Source organism: Amborella trichopoda, chromosome 13 (genome assembly GCF_054954075.1).
Source record: "Amborella trichopoda isolate Santa Cruz 75 chromosome 13, AtrichopodaSantaCruz75HAP2 v2.0, whole genome shotgun sequence".
Classification (NCBI taxonomy): Eukaryota; Viridiplantae; Streptophyta; class Magnoliopsida; order Amborellales; family Amborellaceae; genus Amborella; species Amborella trichopoda.
In genome coordinates this window covers 9,035,912-9,055,000 of record NC_142348.1, presented here as the reverse complement: position 1 = coordinate 9,055,000, position 19,089 = coordinate 9,035,912, and the positions used below count along the sequence as shown (strand labels likewise).

Here is a 19,089-nt window from a genome sequence, read left to right as displayed (position 1 = left end):
TGTTGAGTAGAATTCCAAGCTTTCGAAGTATAGCGGACTAATTGCTCATTAGAGATTTCGTTGTTTTAAAATACCTCCTAAGCTTAATTCAAAAGCATCACATTCTATAATTTTGAAAGCATTAGGATTAGCTAGATTTAAACAAGGTAATTCTTTAGCTTTAATTTTTATTTTCCTTATAGCTTGAGTATGTTCCTTTGTCCACTTGGGAGGATTCCTTTTAAGCCGTTCATATAATGGTTTAGCATCTATAGCCAAATTTTCATAAAAGTCTACTATGTAATTTAAACATTCAAAAAATCTTTGTAATTCAGTTGTCTAAAATAATATCAGGAAATTTATCAGCAAATTGAATAGATCTTTCGATTTGTATAATTGTACCATAATGAATATGATGGCCTAAAAATCTTACTTTTGTTTGAAAAAGATTTATTTTTTTAGCAGATACTACTAAACCTGCATGTTTGATTGCTTGTACAAACGTATGAATATGTTTAAAATGTTGTTCGATAGTATCCGAGAAGACTAAAACATCATCAATGTATACTATCATAAATTTATAATATGGATTAAATACTTCATTCATTATTTTTTGAAATTCTGATAGAGCATTTTTAATCCGAATGGCATTACGTTCCATTCATATTGTCCAAATGGAACATTAAATGCAGTTTTATATTTATCTTCTTCTTTTATTTGTATTTGCCAATAACCAGATTTTAAATCAAATTTAAAAAAGATTGTAGCAGTAGCAAGTCTATCGAGTAAGTCTTTTTTATTAGGTATTGGATACCTAATCCATTGTAAAACTTTATTCAAGGGTTTATAATTTATTACTAATCTTGGTACGCCTCTTTCTTTTTCCGTATTTTTATTGACATAAAAAGCAACACAGCTCCAAGGAGATGCAATTATTTTTATTAGATTTTTTCTTTGTAATTCATCAATTTTTTTTTACAAAATTCTAATAAGGTTGTATTCATTTGTACTGGTCTAGCTTTGGTAGGATTTTTGTTTCATCAAATCCTTTTTCGTAAGGTAATCCTACGATATGTTTCTTTCTTGTCCAAAATGCATTGGGAAGGTCACTACAAATTTCTGTTTCTATTTGAGTCCGAAGATTATTAATTTTTGTTATTATCTCAGGGTTTTCTAAGTCTTCTTCTATTTGTTTATATTTTATTTCTATTTTAAGGGAACATAGAAACTTTTCTTTATTATCTATTTTGCCTTTGACTCTATTTATTTCTTTAAGTTTTGGTTTTTCTAAAAATTCAAACTTAATTGTTTGTCCTACTCTAGATGTTTCTATTCCTGTATTGTTAATTTTTATGGGATATAGTAAGGTTAGGAATGGAATTCCAAGTATGACTGCCTGACTTAAGTTTTTTACCATAATAAAAGGTGTTGGAAAACAATGTCCGTTATTGCATACCGTGGCATTTGATAATTTGTATTTAATAAATAATCTACTACCATCAGCAGTATTAAGTATTTGAGTAGTTTTATCAAAATATTTTGATGGAACTAAACCTTCATTAATACAATTTAAATTTGCACCTCAATCTACTAAAGCTAATGTTTGAAAATTATATTCTACTTCAATGACAATTTTTACTAATATAAACAATTTTTGGGAAATAATTTTATTTACTAAGTTTACAGATATATTTTCTTCAACTTCTTTGGTTCCGGAGGTTTCTGGTTCTATATAACTAGGATCTGCTAGTTGATCAAATTCGATTTCATCTGTATCAATTACAGTTCCTGATATGTCATTTTGTAATTCTAATATTTTGATTCTAGTTTTTAATTGTCCTACTTCTGTTTTTATTTCATTTACTTCTTTTTTTAATTCAGATATTGTGGGTTCTCTTTGAAGTATATCTTTTTTATTAATTCGTTTGAGTATTTCAACAAAATTGTAATCCTTTGGTGGTTTGAGTAATGAAACTGGTTTATTTTTTGCTTTTGTTAATGTGATAAATTGGGTAATAATTTCTTCGGGATCATTTATTTTTTCTATAAGGTCTAATATTAATGTATCTTCTTTGAATAGCATATTACAACATTCTTCTATGTTCTGTTCAGATTCAGATTGTTCTGTTGAGGACATGAAATAATCTTCATCTTCTATTTGTCCTACCATTGTAGTATCAGTGGAAGATTCAGAAGAATCATCATCATATATTTGTATTATATCATATAGTTTATTTCTAATGGATTCTTCTAATTGTTTCTTTAATTTCATGTCTGTACATAAAGCTGATCCTTCTGCACATATTTCTACAGATAATTCTCCTAATGTATAAACAGAATATGGTATTATTCCTCCATTTTTATTTTTTAATCGAGTTTTTACCTTTTCTGCAAATAAATATGGTAATCCAGCAAAAAAATTTCTTTCCAATGGTCCTGCTGGCTATCTTCTCGACTTAATAGTCTGGAAAAGAAAACATCTTTATACCATTTATAATGAGATAGGGTTGGACATCTTAAATTAGATAACAAATCTTCAGATCGGGCTTCAAGTAAGGTTGTACTCCCCACAAAATGAAGTGTGATGGTGTAAATGAGAGTGTTAACATTATCACTTTCGGAATATAGAACGTCATGATTATTTTCATTTTTAACAGTCCATTGGCGAGTATTATTCAAATTTTGTTGTTTTGTATTTTCAGGTAAGTGGAAATCCCACCAACCTCGAAGCCATCCTGTGAAACCACAAACAATGGCTTTGGTGACCTCTTGATCATAGTTGCCTACCATTTTGCATGCAGAGGCATACATGGTCATATGTTTCATAGTGTCTAATATTTGTTGTTCAGATAATCCATCTATATTCCAATTTACTATTGATCTTCCTGAATAGGAAATATTCTGGGCTACCAAATCTTCTTCGAATTGTATATCAACAGGGGTAGGTATATGATGATAGGGCCTAGCTGTTAAAGGTTTCCATGATTTTCCATATACTATTCTTTGAATATTATTACTATCTTGTTCAAGACTATTTTCCGTAAAGGCTTCTTCCATATTTTCTAATGTGTTAGCAATTATGGGTGTCTCTTCTTGTAAGGTTAATGTTGATGATTCAGGGATTTTTGTAGAAATTTTCTCTTTTTTTTTGTCCTGAATTTTTAAAGTTTTTTCTTTAATTTCTAATTTAGATAATTTTGATATTAATTGGTCCATTAGGGTCTTATTATCTTCTCCAAAATTAAATCTTTCTTTATCAAGTGATGGAGGTGGTTTAAATAAAACATTTTTTATTTCTTTTATAGGTACAAGTCTTAACATAGTTTCAATTCTGGATGCCTGCCTTCCTAAAGATTGCATATATAAATTTGTATAGTTATTTTGTTCTATTACATGTGGAATTAATTCAGCTTTATGTATTATTTCTCCTGTAGTAATTTTATATGGTGTAGCTTTTGTTTCTAATTTTAATTCTGATTTTGATCCTTTTATAACAATACTTTTTTCAGAAGGGTGAATACTTGTCATTGTATTTCCGTCAGTTGTTTCATATGAAGCATATTGACTTTATATTGTATTTATTTCAAAATTAGGAATATGTATTTTTCTTTCTCTACATATTTCTTTTAACCATACAAAAAATCTGTTGTTATATCGTTCTCTTTTTCGTACTTTATTGTACTTTATATGAAATAATTCTACTAATCTAGGTTGAAAATGTTTTTTATACCAAGTTCTTATTTCCCTATTTTTTTCAGATAAGTAATCTTGTTCTATAAATTGTTTGCCAAGTCTTTTTTCTTCTGTAAGAGTTAAGACTTGAAAATCCATTTCTGAGTCAGTTATTTCTGGTTCAGATTTTTGTATGGACCTATATTGTGGGATGACAATATTTTCTCTTGTCCTATATAGACTTTCTAATTTTGGATTTACAGAAGAAGTAGAACTTCTTGGTAATTCTATTATAGGTCTCGTAGATGATTTTATTTCAGAATCATCTTTACTGTTATTTCTTCTATTGTTGGTAAATTGAATTTCTATTTTACCATTAGGATTTTCTAGTATTCTTTCTGAACTATTGTTTATTATTGGGGCTTGGTTTTGATGATTTTCATTGTAGATTGACCATATTCAGGTAGAGTAATTTCTGACCATTTTATGATTTTTGGTATGATAGTATTAGAATTTTCAATATTGGTTTGGAAAAATATTGTTTTTCCTCTTGTATCATGTTGTAAAACATTGGGGCATAATGTGGTCATGACTTTGTAATATATTCTATATACTATGGCTAAATTCTGAGATTCTGGGACCATATCGAATCCTTGGGTTTTTAGGTTTAGGGTTAATACCTTAAGAATATTTGGATCTTTTAATGATATAGAATAATTTGGGAAGCAATTAAAGTATACTGGACCACTACATAGATTAGATTCTACCATGTCTAATAAGGAATCATTAAACTTATTATGTTTAGTATCTCTTAAAATATATATATATATAAAATTTTTGGTTGTATTTTGGTCAATTTATATTTAGTGAATTATTTATTTCATATTTTTATTAGGTGCATCTCACAAAGATGTACACATGCTCCAAATTTTAAATTATTCTAATTAATAAAAAACTAAAAATTGAAACATTATCGGAAAACTGTGACAGTGCGATGAAGTTTGAATGGTGATGAGAGTAGGCAAAATTATTGGGTGTGGTTTCTATAAGGTTGCAACCTTAAACAAGCTAATCAAGGTGCACCTTCAAATTTTATCATAACATGTAATTTTGATGTAAAACATTCTTAGGATTATCTCAAAATCTATATTTATATCTAACAATAAAATTTTAAATTCCAAAAATAGTTAAAATCAAGTTGATCCATAAACATATAAAAATCTTGAAAATGGGCGGTTTAGATAATGTGTGGCAAGATGCAATATTTTAGAGACTCAAAATCTTTTTTTTTTTTTCATATTCATACATCTCAATGTTGAGATGATCAATTAGAAAGTTTTTCAACATTAAAACAACATTTTTCAATGGATTTTTGAGGTGTGTATAAGCTTTTTCCATATATATAGGTGCGGTTTGTATAGAGCCTACCTTCAATAGTGTCGAGAAATATGATTTCAATACTGGAAACCTTTATGATAGCTCTGAAATATATTTTTATCTTTATTTATTAAGTGTATAGTTTCAAAATAGTATCGCTCAAGAGATCTATGTAAACTTGAAAATCTTGAAAATTGATGGTTCAAATATTCATTATAACATACACTATTTCCAAAACTGGAAATCCTTTTTTTTCTCATCTCAATGTATCTTGATGTTGAGATCATCAATTCGAGGAAATTTGGTCATGAAAACAACCTCTTCTAGTGAAAATTTTAAGATAGGTTCAAATTTAATTGTTTAGAGCCTCGGCTCTATATAAACTTTTTCATATATATATATATATATTCTCTTCTCCCTTTTAGCTTATCTAATGTTGTCTTTAGTCGCCCTAAATCCCCACCCTATAAATCTCTACTTAGATTTTTATTTTACTTTATTTATTTTTATTTTTTCAGATCACCAGTCCAATCCAGATCACCGATTTGGCCAATCCAGGTCAAAACTGAAGATAGACAAACCATCCCACTGAGTTGTTTTCTTTAAACACGTTCCCACCGATTATAATAAAAAAATGAAATGGCAACTCAATGTAGAAGAACTAACACCAAGGGAAAACCTTTTGTCACTTTTCTCGCTCTAGACAACAGAAAAGAGGATAGATTTATGGTTTCTAGTCCCTTTCTTGTACCAAAACCATGGACATCATTTTTTCCACTAAAAGGGTGAAATAGTGTGATTCAAAATTTTAAGTATTAAGACTTGTGAACCACGATTACTCCCAAAAGAACCTACCTAGTAAAACAACATCGAACCAAATAAAAATAGGGGTGAATCCATAATCACGATTATCAAGATAAAAAAGGAAAAGAATCCATAATCATTGACATCGAAAAGCCTTAGTAGCAAAAAAACAAAGAAAAGTGGCTTGTAAATTAAGTGATAAACTCACTTAGAAAATCAGACTCTAAATAAACAGTTGCCTATACTCCCATAAACACATGACCGTAACTGCAAATGCACGGCTGCTGAGAGAGAAGATGGTGCCTTACTTCACAAGAAAAATATAATATAACATACTCCATTTCATTTGATTTAAAATGTTCCCAAGGAAGGTTATTCCCCATTTTCTTTTCTGCCATTAAGAAAACAGCGCGGATGAACATTACTTCGTTTTTTTCCTTTTTGTGTTGGGCAAAATTACGTACAGATCATATTTTTTCCCCGTCTGACCTGTATTTTTGCTAAATTTATGCAGAAATCAAACACCCCCCACCCCACCCCCTCATCTGCAATTTCTAACATAGAACAGGCTTCTTCGACATCTCTAACCTATGACCGTTAGGAAATTCACGCTTTTCTATTTTATATTTATTATTAAGAATTCAATATTTATATTTTGAAATTTTTAAAATAATTATGCCAAAATATTTCAAAATAAATACTTTGGATTTTTAAAATTGAATTCAAAATAAATCATCTATTTATTTTTTAATATTTTGTCATCATTCTTCTAAAAATAAAATTTCAAAAGTCATAAATAAATAGATAATTTATTTTTAGAAAAATGATACAAAAATATTAGAAAATAAATAAAGATTTTTTTTTTTTATGAATTTATTTTAAAAATAAAAAATAAATAATCTATTTATTTTTTAATATTTGTAATAACACTTTTTAAAATACAAAAAAGAAGAATTTTTCAAAATATAATACAAGATAAATAGAAAATAAAATTTTTTAAACTCAATAAAAAAAAAGAGGAAACTGATGAATTTCCTACCAATCTAATGTTGAAAATTTATCCAACTATAGGGGAATGGCTGCCAAGGGTAGTCTCCGCGTAAATTTGGACAAAATATGGATCAGAACGTAATACTAGGGGAAATTCAACCCGTACATAAGTTTGCCTCGTTTTCTGTTTTTTTAGAGTTAACCATTAGTTTATATATATATATATATATATATATATATAGAGGGGGAGAGAGAGAGAGGACAGAGGAGGTAAAAGTTTATATAAGGTCGCAACCTTAAAATGTAGAATCACAAATGCATCTCAAAAATCTATCGGAAATATTGTTTTAATGTTGAAAAAACCCTCTAATCGATCATCTCGACATTGAGATGTACGAATAAGAAACACAAAAGTTTTTGAGTCTCAGAAATAGTGCATCTTGCAACACATTATGTAGACCGTCCATTTTTAAGATTTTCATATATTTATAGATCTACTTGATTTTAACCATTTTTGGAATTTAAATTTTTTTAAGGTATGAAAATAGATTTTAAGATAATGCTAAGAATTTTTAACAAAATTTTAATTGGATTGTTTAATTTTAAAATTAAACAATTTTCAAATTTTAAAGTACATTTTAGTTGGATTGTTTGAGGTTGCAACTTTATAGAAACCGCACCCTTCTATATATATATATATATATATATATATATATATATATATATATATATATATATATATATATATATATATATATAACACTACGCAACGTCTACAGCCGAAATTGAACAGTGATTTCGCCTATGCTCATCACTGTCCAAAGTTGTCCGGTACTATTTCAATTTGTATTTTTTTTTACAAGTCAGAATGATTTAAAATTTGGAGCGTGTGTTCATAAAACATAGGCAAATCTAATAAAAATATATAAATAAATATTCTCAAAATATAAATTGACCAAAATACCTTTGAAATGTTTCGAGGGTATTTTGGTCAATTTGTTTTTTACGAATTATGTTTTTATTAGATGCGCCAGACTAAGATGTACAGTGATTTCATCTATGCGAATTATTTTTATATTTTAGGAGTCTTCCCAACGTCTATAATCGAAAATTAACAGCGATTTCGTCTATGTTCATCACCGTCCAAAGTTCATCGCACGATCACGATTGTTTGGTAGTGTTTCAATTTTTATTTTATTTTTCTATAAATCATAATTATCTAAAATTTGGAACGTATGTATATCCTAATCTAACGCACTTAATAAAAATATAAAAAAAAAAATTCACAAAAACATTAACCAAAATACCTCCAAAACATTTTGGAGGTATTTTGGTCAATTATTTTCATATAAAATATTTTTTTTGATATTTTTCGTAGATTCACCTATTTGTTATGAATACACGCTCCAAATTTCAGGTCATTCTGATTTGTAAATAAAAAATAAAAAATAAAATCTATCGGACAATCGTGACCGTGTGATGAACTTTGGATGGTGATGAGGATAGACGAAATCATGTTCATTTTTACTTATAAGTGTTTTGTAGTATTTTATATATATATATATATATATATATATATATATATATATATATATATATATATATTATTGTATTGCCCTGCCTATATTTAGTAGAACATGGATGACATTGTTGGCGTCCCAAAAGAGCAATAATCATATCGATTTTGAGTAGTGTGCATGTACTTTATAATAAAACAAATTTCGGTTGTATTGTAATATAATGCAAGAATCTTTAAAAATCATGTTAAGGCTATTTATTTGTTTTAAATTTTAAAGTATACACTCTCTTCAATCTAATGAACAACCACAACAAAATGATAATAATAATTAATAATTGAAAACACAACTTCGAAAGTATTTTTTTAGCGTAATTAACATAGGCCGTCCATTTTGATAAAATGCTTAGATTTAAACTTTAGAAAGATTTTTTTCTTTTGCAATTTTTTAGATAGGTTTATTATCATTAGATAAACAATGTTAAAAATGAAAAAAGTAATTTTAAGTTTGTAAAAGCTAAGATCTTGAAATTCCCCAAATGAATGGTCTAAATTCGTTGTTAGAAGAGATCCATTCTGACCATATCTAGAATTCAAATTGAACTTTTCTTTTAGAGGGATTGATTATTGAAATAAAGAAAGTTTGTATACAAAATTTTGAGTCATACAAACACCACAAACATAATTTCTTAAAAATGTGGTTGTATCATACGACCGTTGCATTATATCATTGCCCTACACTTTTAGTAGAGACGTTATCGAAATAGTGTTATTCAATAAGTTTTGCGCGCTTAAATTCCGTTATTGAATTCGCTACAGCATGAGGCGCGTCGTGCCATCGAGCACATGATGAAAGAGGGAGAGACGAGGTGATTTCAATATGCGAAAGAAACAGTGAGAACAGCGTGCAAAACGAAAGTGATAGAGAGAAAGGGGCTGCAATAGTGGCTGCAGTTGATTTGGACATGCGTAAGAGAATACCGGGTTTACCGACATGCGTAAACAAGAATCATAATGAGCGAAGTAGAGAGAGGGACGACACGTACAGACAGAAAGAAATGAGTAATTGAGGAGAGAGAAAGAGGCCTAACTGATTCGGTCATGATTGCGTTAATCGAATATTGATTACTGCATGTACTACTTACACATACTACTTGTAGCATATTATCATCATCAATACTCATTTCGCAGCTCAACCGGCCGGGGGGGGACACTAATAATGAGAGAAAGACACAAAGGTACCGCAACCCCTGCTTTTTCTCTTCCCTTCAATGTTCCCTACCCAACTAATCACCAATCCCCGAAAAAATGGAAAAAAAAAAAAGAACGAGGATATAAAAAAAATAAGAAAACCCTACTTTACCCCCGCCTCCACGATGAATTATTGCCAACCCCAACAATATTATATATACACAAACTCGTCCCCCTCCCACATGCCAGCAAGCGCACTTCGCCCCAGCATACATATTAGACAAAAGTAGTATAAACAGGAAGAGAGAGAGTAATCAAGTTTAATTTTTGTGAGAGAGAGAGAGAGTAAACATCTTTGTAGGCTTTATGGTTTGATTAGGAGGAGGGGCGTGCGCCAAAAGTTTCATTGGGGGAGAGGGCGTGTCGGAAATGGCAGCGGTGGCCGTAGGGGCACTTGTCGCCGGTGAGAATCATGCGGCAGATCTCAGTCTTGTAGCGAGGATGGCGTATCACGGGGCGGAGCTCTTCAATGCCGTGAGCGAATTGGCAGCGGTCTCCATAGGGGCAGGCACCGGTCTCCTGCCACTTGTTGCAAAGCTCCGTCTTAAACATGCCCTGGTTGTACACCTCCACTTCGACCTCAACCCCTTCCTCCTCGCCTGTTGCTCCCTTCTCCTTAACGCATACCCTCTGTGGCACCATTAGCCATGAAAAGTTAATAATGTACACCAAGAGAGAGAGAGACAGGTTCTGCAATGGAGGAAGAGAGATACGAAACTCCTCTGGCTTTAAAATAGAGAGAGAGAGAGAGAGAGAGGGAGACTTTCTCCATTGGGAGAAGAGAGATGAGACTTACTTGCAAGTTTCAAAATCCAGACGAAAAATGGTTGGTTGTGCTATTGAGTAATTTCGAAATTCTTTGTACACAACATATTTAGAGGAAACTTTGTCAGTTTGGGATAAACCGAGGGCAGCCAGTCTTATCCTTGCTCAAGAATGACGAATGTGGATGATTGTGACGCGTGTGTCCTGTGCACTTATTGCAGTAACAGATGCAAGAAGCCTAGAGTGGAGCCTCCACGTGTTTTGCTAAAGAGGCTTTATATCGAAATTGCCCTCATAAAGCACCTCCACGTCAAAATGCCAGGTTTAGTTAGACAGAGAAAAAGATGCAGATGCCAAGTACACGGACCTTTAAAGAAGTTAGGCTTAATTTAGTTTGGGTCTAGACTCTAGACTTGACACCTGACCGAGTGTAAACTGTAAAGTATTCGAGTTTCTCTTTCTTATAATTATTGATTTAGGATAGCAACAAAATGACTCCAAATATCTTCATATATTGCGTTTAAAAGGGGTAAATTTTCGTAACAAAGGGTCTACGGCTTATTGAGACTAAATTTAATAACAAAAACAATCAAAACTTTAATTATTTGGACTGTGGTGTGAACGGCTAAGATAGGAGGTAAAGTTTGACGATTTAATCCTACACCGTTCATCCAAGACTACATTAACTAACTAAACTAACACTAGCCTGCCCTAACATCGAGACACCATGCCCTCGCCAATGCAGGAATCTCGCGTGGCTCGTGCCGCACACACGCCCTGCCAAAGAAATTCGAATCGTCGAGAAACGCGGAGAAAAAGACACGCAGCACATCGTACTAGGCGGCATCCACACTCGATCCCCTAACGAAGGGCCAAGGTGAAGCAATGTACGTCTCCACGTCCGTACAAAGCTCCATCTCCTCCATCTGTCCTGGTAACGGACGGTAGTCAAACAGAGGGAGAGAGAGAGGCTCAAATATAACCCATGTTCCTAAAAGGTTTAAGGAAAACAAACAGGGGCATGCCCAGAGAGAGAGGAGAGAGACGTATGCCCACATCCACACAAAAACAGAACGAAAAGAAAAATGGCGGCCGGGAGAGAGAGAGAGCTTACGGTTTCAGCAACAGGGGTGGCGACCCTGAATCGATTGGGCTTATTGGGGCTCCTCACTCCTCCATTGACCTGATTCACCTTCAAATACCCACTGGACCTAATTGATATACTCTTCGGCACCCCTCTCTTCTCAATCCCGCCATTTCCGTTGCCCTCAAAGCTCAGCACACTCGTGGGACTCGTCTCATCAGCCTCGTCGGTTGCCACGGGCACAGAACCAACGCGCGTTCCACCACCGTCACCCACTCCCAAACGTCTGAAGTCACCTACCATAGACAACGCCGAGAGACCACAAGAGAGGTGCTCTGACTCAGTCCTCGAGCCCAGAGCCAATAGGCTTAGCCTCCTGGCTAGGTCAGCATTAGCTGCTTTGAGCCTTGCGTTTTCAGCCCTAAGCCTCGCGTAATCAGACCTGAGATGATCCGTCGAGCCCACTTGTCTGGTGGGCTCGGTCGTGCGGCCAAGAGAGATGCCATAGCGCTCGGCTATGTCTCTTATGGTTCGAGCACGGCTCGACCCAGCTTGCTCATCGAGCCATGAAGTGGAGCTGGCCAGTGGGTGCGTGGGTGAAGTCGAGTGATGATTCATCAGGGCGAGTTCGTCATCAAGAGAGTAGGGGTCGAACATGGTTGGCTCGTTGTTATTAGTGTTGAAGTGGTGCGGTGTCGGGGAGGGTGTCCGCCTGTCGAGATGAAAGGGGTTGGACACGGAAAGGGAGGGTTCGAAGGTTGAGTTGCTTGCGTACATTGTGTATGGAGCCAGTTCAAAGCCCTGCAAGTTAACAGAGGAGCAGCGAGACGGTTACGCTAAAGCCCAGAGATGGATAGAGTGCTTTAGTTTCTGGATCATTAGGAGAGAGAATGTATATACCAAAAACAGAGGAGAGAGAATGTTCTTGTGCTATCAAGTGAGATAAATTGTGTTTGTTAGAAAAAGGAGGAGAGAGAATGTGTGCCATCATGTGCTTGTGCTCAGCATTGAGTAACTGCGTAAATCATAAAGAACCTAATGATTTGAAGTTCCTACGATTGAAATTTTGCTTTTTTAAATGAAAAGTTGGAGAGCTGGAATTTCAGGCGAACTAAGGAAAATATGGCCCACCTTCTTTGTAATTTAGTGTTCAATGTACTAGGAGCTTTTATTCATCAATGTACTCAGGAAATTTTATACTTGATAAAAAAGTAGAGAATTATCAGTAACCTGGTAATTTTGAAACTGATGTCTTGAAATCAACTTCAACTCCTAGGACATTTCCATTTTTGCATATTAATTGAGATTTTCCTTTCGACACCGAAAACTATAAACTGAAAATTATACCATGTAAACAACGACAGATAATTGGGAAGAAGACTAGTCTTGGTTTCTTGCAAAACAATTTAACGAAAATTTTAAAACAAGCAAGCTAAAGATCATCATATTCAAAAAAAAAAAAAAAAATGAACAAATAAAAGCAAGCCAAAGATCAAAATGTAAGAGTAGAAGCCTCGGCTTATCATGAATTTTCCCTGAAAATGGAAAAAATTCAGAAATGACAAAGCTGCCTTTACCAAATTACCTACTCCATCATAATACTGAAGCAAAGCTTGAACCAGAGAAACGTTCACAAAAAAAAAAAAAAGCTTGAACCAGCGAAGACTAACAAAGGAATGTCAATCTCAAGCTTTAACCTGAAAGAATATCAAATAAATGTTGATCCCATAAATGAAACGGATGAACGTATCCCACTTACAGTATTAAACCAAAAAATTACACAGATGAAGTGACGATCTTAAGCTCGAGAAGTTACTGAGATGAATCAGAAAGCAAGAATAGCTCTCATAGCCAGCAAAGGAAACGAAGCAAGCAAACTAGATGTTTTGATTAAATCAAATTTCAGAAGTCAAAGAGAAATGAAAAATGCCTCCTAAAAATCACATGCATTCAAGAAGTGGATGATCAATTCAATGTATCTGGAGATTCTGGATTCTTCCATTGTAAACAAGCACAATGTATGTTCAAGAGAAAAGCATTAGTTCTGAAGTTTCCACTGGAACATCTTTAAAGCCAGACTAAAGGAAACTCAGGGACAAAAAATTATCAATCTTCTACTATAAACCACAGCTGATGTGATAAAACTCTAATCAGGGGAGCGTGAAACTTCATTAACTCAAGCCAAGGTACAAAATTGAACCTCTCTCGGTTAATGCAGAGTCAAAGGTTCAATTGAAAGCTGCAACTGCTAAAGAAGCTCTACAAGATCCCAAAATAAAAATGTTGAAATCCGGTAAAATAAAAGAGATTCAGAACAGATAAGTAGAATTAAGCCTGGATCACAAAGCAAATCTAAAAAATGTTAAGTTTCAGTAGCAGATGAAGATGAACAAGCAGCATATGAATGTAGCAGAGTAAATCGGAAAAATCACAAAGCTGTAAACAATCGAATAAAGCAATGAGAAATGCAGCATAAAAAACACCTAAAAGCAAAGAGATCATCTGTATTAACCAGAAAAAAGTTGAAATCGCTCAGTAAACCTGCAAAATGCAGAGCTCGCTCCAAAAGGCTCTATCAGAGCTAAAAATTGTACTATGAAGCTCCAAATGAGCAGATAAAATGGATCAAATCACAAAGCTGTAAACACTGGAACAAAGTAGTAACAAATGCAGCAATAAAACACCTAAAATCAACGAGAAAATACAGAAATCCCATGAAGCGAAAAGATAATCGTTTCTATTAACCATAAAAAAGTTGAAATCGCTTAGTAAACCTGCAAAATGCAGAGCTCCAAAAGTCTTTATCTGAACTGAAAAATGTACTCTGAACTTCCAAGATAAAATCCCAAGAACAAAGTGAAATTACGAGAAATGCAGTCTTTGCAAGTGAAAACATGTGTGGATTGCAGAGCAAACCTGAGAAATATGCAGTACTTTCCGTTTCTGTGCTCTGATGAAATCAAGAGAGAAAAGTTAGAGAGAGAGAGAGAGAGAGAGAGAGAGAGAGAGAAAGGAGGCTCCAAGAGAAGGGGCGGGAAGATCGTATATATACGATGGAGGGACATGTTTGGCTTAAAGGGCACCGGACTCCAAACCGTTATCAAATGCAACAGAATGAGGTGCCTCCATAGGTTTAGTGTACAAAGGGCTATCCCACGTGGCAAACGGCCTCACTCTTCTATCGTAACCTATTGCCCTTCCGTACCGTTCCCATACCTGAATCGTCAGAGTCTACAATTTTCCCGTCGAGTTTCGCACGTGTAAAATGAGTTGGCAGTTAAGGCCATGTGCTAATTACACGTGGAATTTCGTGAAGATGAATGGGGACCACCGTATTCTTGGCGTATTTCTTTACGTATTTTCGTATAGAACTTTTCTGTATTTCTATTGTGTATTTGGTCTGTTATTTCTTAGGAAAAGGACGGGCCCACATGGTGGCTTAAGAGCTGATTCGATCTTCTATCTATCTGAGGAATCAACGGTCCATATTGAGAGATACGTGCCTCTTAAACTCCCTGAGCGTTCATTTCATTTCACAAGGGCAACAAGGAATTTAATTGCAATTTCAGTGTGATTCCATTTACAACTCATACTTCGATAGTAGTACGTTAACCCATTTGAGCCGTTCATTCCATTTCGCAAGGGCCAACAAGGCATTTAGTCGCAACTCTTTACCTATTCGATTTAGTTGAATTAGGCTGACATATGATGGTCTTGAAAATAACAAAATTTAAATATCCTTCTTCTTTTTTTAGAGATATTTCAAAAATATCTCTAAAAAATTTCTGATTTTTCCCCTTAATCTACATTTCTTGAAAATGCAATTTATTTGGTATTTCAAATACAAATTTATTTTGGGCTTAATTTTTCAACAAATTTCAGTACTATGCGTGCCAAAGATGTTTAATTTTGCAATATACACAATTTTTCGGTACTAAGAATAGTATGCATTGATGTTTAGTTTTGCAATAAATACAATTTCACCCCACAGTGCCGAGATGGCATGTATTGTAAAATTTCGGTAGTCATGTATCTAAGTTGTATGTATTGAAAAATTAAACACCTTCGGTACCCAAAGAGTACTTCAAAGATTAAAACCGCAAAATAAATTCGGTACTCCAAGTACAGAACAAAGGTGTATTTTGGAAAAAATAAAAAATAAGAAGAAAAACATCCTCCTAAAATAAATACTTCCGGTGTGATTTGTGTAAGGGTGAGGCTCTAACAATCAAAGTAAAGTGGACCTTCAAATAGTATAAAAGAATCTTGTGATGGTTTGAAAATTTATTTTCATATCTAATTATAAAATTAAAAACTTCTAAAGTAATGTAGATTGAGTAGATCTATGAACACTAAAAAATATTGAAAATCCACGGCCTGACAATGCATTATAAGATGCACTATTTATAAGACTTGAAGTCTATTTTTTTTCTCATGTACATACATCTTGAGGTCAAGATAATCTAGTTCAGGATTTTTGGGCTTCAAAACAACCTTACATAAACTTTTTCCTTTTAAATAGGGTGCAGTCGGCATACGGATGCATCCGTAGCTATAGAGGTAAGGTGCGTCTTTAAATTTCATCATGGTATATAATTTTGATGTAAAATGTTCTTAGGATTATCTCAAAATCTATTTCTATATCTAATTATCAATTCTGAATTTAAAAAATGGTTAAAATCAATTAGATCTATAAACAAATGAAAATCTTGAAAATGGACGGTATAGATAATATGTTGTAAAATGCACTATTTTTTAGACTTAAAATCTTTTTATTTTTCATAGTCCTACATCTCGATATCGAGATGATCAATCAAAGGATTTTCAACATTAAAACTACCTTTTCGATAGATTTTTTAGGTGCACCCATAGTTCTACATTATAAGATTACAACCTTAAATAAATTTTTTCCTTTTAAATATATCCAAAAAAAGAATATATTTACATTACCTACTCATATAATATTGTTGCTCAACCTAAGTGGACCTTTTGATTAAGGGGTGGGAAACTTGGGGTTTTTGAGAGGGAGGCTTGCAAGGAAAACGCCACCACGATGACCACATGAGATGGTGTGTGGTTTGGGTTTGAAGATGAATGATTGCTTTTGCTTTGCTTTGAAGAGTAGGGAGTCATGGGGCTGGTGGTGGTGGTTCCTCTCTCTCTCTTCCCTTTCTCTCTCCTCTCTCTCTATTATCTATCTCTCTTTTTTTTCTCTCTCTTCGCTCTCCTTTTTATCTCTCCTCTCTCTTACCTTTTTTTCCTTTTCTTTCTCTTCTCTTTCTCTCTCCTCTCTCTTCCCTTTATCTCTCTTCTCTTTCTCTCTCCTCTATCTCTCTCTAATCTTTCTCTCTCTCTAAGTTTCCATTATTAAACAGAACATCATTAGACGCCAAACGTTTCTAAGTTGTACCTAAAACTGTTATCATGCTTTCTTATCAAACCAACAATCTCTCAACCTCTCCCCTTCAATGTTGTACCCTTTACTATGTCCACATCCAAACTCCAACACAATAATGCAAAGAGAAAATGGACGGCCTAGATCTGTTGTTAGATGTTTTGACCCCAGTTTCTTTTGTCGTGAACGTTGGATTGATAGTTTTTCATGTGAAATAAACTCTCTAACGAACTGCTGCTTGACTTGGGACGTTGGAGCATAATGGTCACTTTCATGGGTGGTCCATTTATTTTATTTTATTTTTGCCTACTCTCGCTGCGCTATAGGTTGTTAGTAAATGGGGGAAATCGGCCCAACTGAAAAATATGGCCTGAATATATTTTTTATTTCAAAAGATTGTAAAAGTACGGACCACTAAAAATTGGATGCACTTAAAATCATGAACGATTCGGATCAAATAAACAAAGCGAAGAAATGGGACACGCAATGTTAGAAAAATTAGTGATCCATATCGGAATCGGTTGATCTCGGTCCAGATTGAGAATCAGTGAAGTCAATCCATATCCCATAAAATATCGAGATTCTGCTGGTTCCTCCCATGAAATGGCCATTCCGGTTGATACCCATCAAAATCACCCCACCTTTTTTTTAAATTTCTTTTTATTTTTTTAATGATCGCAACCGGCTGGTCTTGACTGATTCCATGCAAAACTGGCCCCACTTAGTTTTTTTTATTTTTTACTTTTAATTTAAATTTTGTGATACCAATCTGCATCTTCAATCCACCGAACCGTATAAGATATCCAGAGAGGCGATCCGAATCACCGATCCGTTTATTTTAAAACCTTTGATATATGTATAGATGATAAAATTATAATTCACTATCATGGCATGGATACAATAAAATTAATTGGTCAGTATTTTGTCTCAAAAGTACATGAAACGTACTGGACGCTGTTTAAAAGGTTTTCTTGAGAAAAGGTAAAATGGGCATTTATATCGTTTTCATAAGCGGTATAAAATTTTATGTTCTTTGAATGGCTAATTTTAATAAATTTCAGAAAATCAGAACTTTCTATAAAAATTTATGTTTTAATCATTCTTGCGCATGTCCTATTCTTTTGGACTTTAGGTTTATTTTCATTTGAATCTCCATGTCTTATCGTCTCAGTCCCTCCATTTGTTTGGCGTTGTTTCATTTTATGGTATGAGAAAAGCCTCGGAGAAATTTGTTGCATTATCAATACGAGAATATCGCTTTGCATTTTAAATCGAGTCCTTCATATTTTTCTTTAAAAACGAATCGAGTCCTTTATTTTACCGGTCACTTGAACACTCTTTTGTTTGTCCGAGTTCAGTTTAGTTACCGAACTTAGGCAACAAAAAATAAGTAGCCATTTATGTACGGACACAAAATAAATAAATAACATGCGTGATGGGTCAATTTTAGTAAAAAATTACGATAAAAGTCATTTACGGTAGTTTTAAATTTTTCCATAATGCCCCTCTATCCGGGAATGTTTTTCTTTTTTAGTTTTTTCTCAATTGTCTTGCCCTGCCATATGTTTTAGGGTAGTGGGCTACCGGTCTGAGGTCCTCATCCGCAGACCACCCAGATTGTGGAGATACACCACATTATAAGCGGTCTGAGGATGAAGATATTGGACCGCTTCAATCCAATTAGTGTTCTGAGGTCTCCATCTTCGGACTGCCCACACCATAGTGTTCAACCACATTATAGGCGGTTCGAAGATGGAGACCTCGAACCGCCTGTAATAGGGTGTAACACAACAATCTAGGCAGTCCGAGGACTCAAGACTACCTAGAATGTGTTGTAACAACACAATCTGGGTGGTCCGAGGATGGGAACCATCCCCGAATTAAGAGGCGCTATGGGATTAAAAAACTCTAAAGTAAACGATCTTTCTCATAATTTTTTACCGAAATTTACTTACTTTGTATTTTATTTATTTATTTATGTCGGTGCTAAAAAATTAATTTGGTCTTTCATTTTTGGCGGTGAGGAAACACCAAGGATTATAAGCTCCGGCCTAGTTCATGGGACATTGCTAAAGGAACGTAGTAGTTAGGCAGATTCATGGACCACAAACCAAAAAGGAAAGGGGGATGGGATCGAAGATTAAGGCTTAGCAAGATTTTTTAGCAAATCGAGAGAGTTAACGGTGATATTTGAGGCTTATCCCCAAATTATAAGTGGGTCCTCTCCATATTGGTCCAATAGGCTGGAAGCAAGGG

General features: G+C 33.8%; 1 protein-coding gene across 1 annotated transcript in view; it reads right to left on the bottom strand.

The window, feature by feature from the left end:
* Positions 1–9,497: 9,497 nt before the first annotated feature.
* LOC18432501 (uncharacterized) overlaps positions 9,498–19,089 on the bottom strand; it is a 31,391-nt gene continuing 21,799 nt past the window's right edge. The window contains exons 7-11 of the mRNA XM_088855359.1: positions 14,144–14,212; positions 13,830–13,921; positions 11,469–12,239; positions 11,046–11,285; positions 9,498–10,381 (exon numbers count right to left, since the gene is read on the bottom strand). Coding sequence (XP_088711485.1) covers positions 9,905–10,381; positions 11,046–11,285; positions 11,469–12,239; positions 13,830–13,921; positions 14,144–14,212 — 1,649 coding nt within the window. The 3' untranslated portion in view covers positions 9,498–9,904. The remainder of the gene's footprint in view (positions 10,382–11,045; positions 11,286–11,468; positions 12,240–13,829; positions 13,922–14,143; positions 14,213–19,089) is intronic.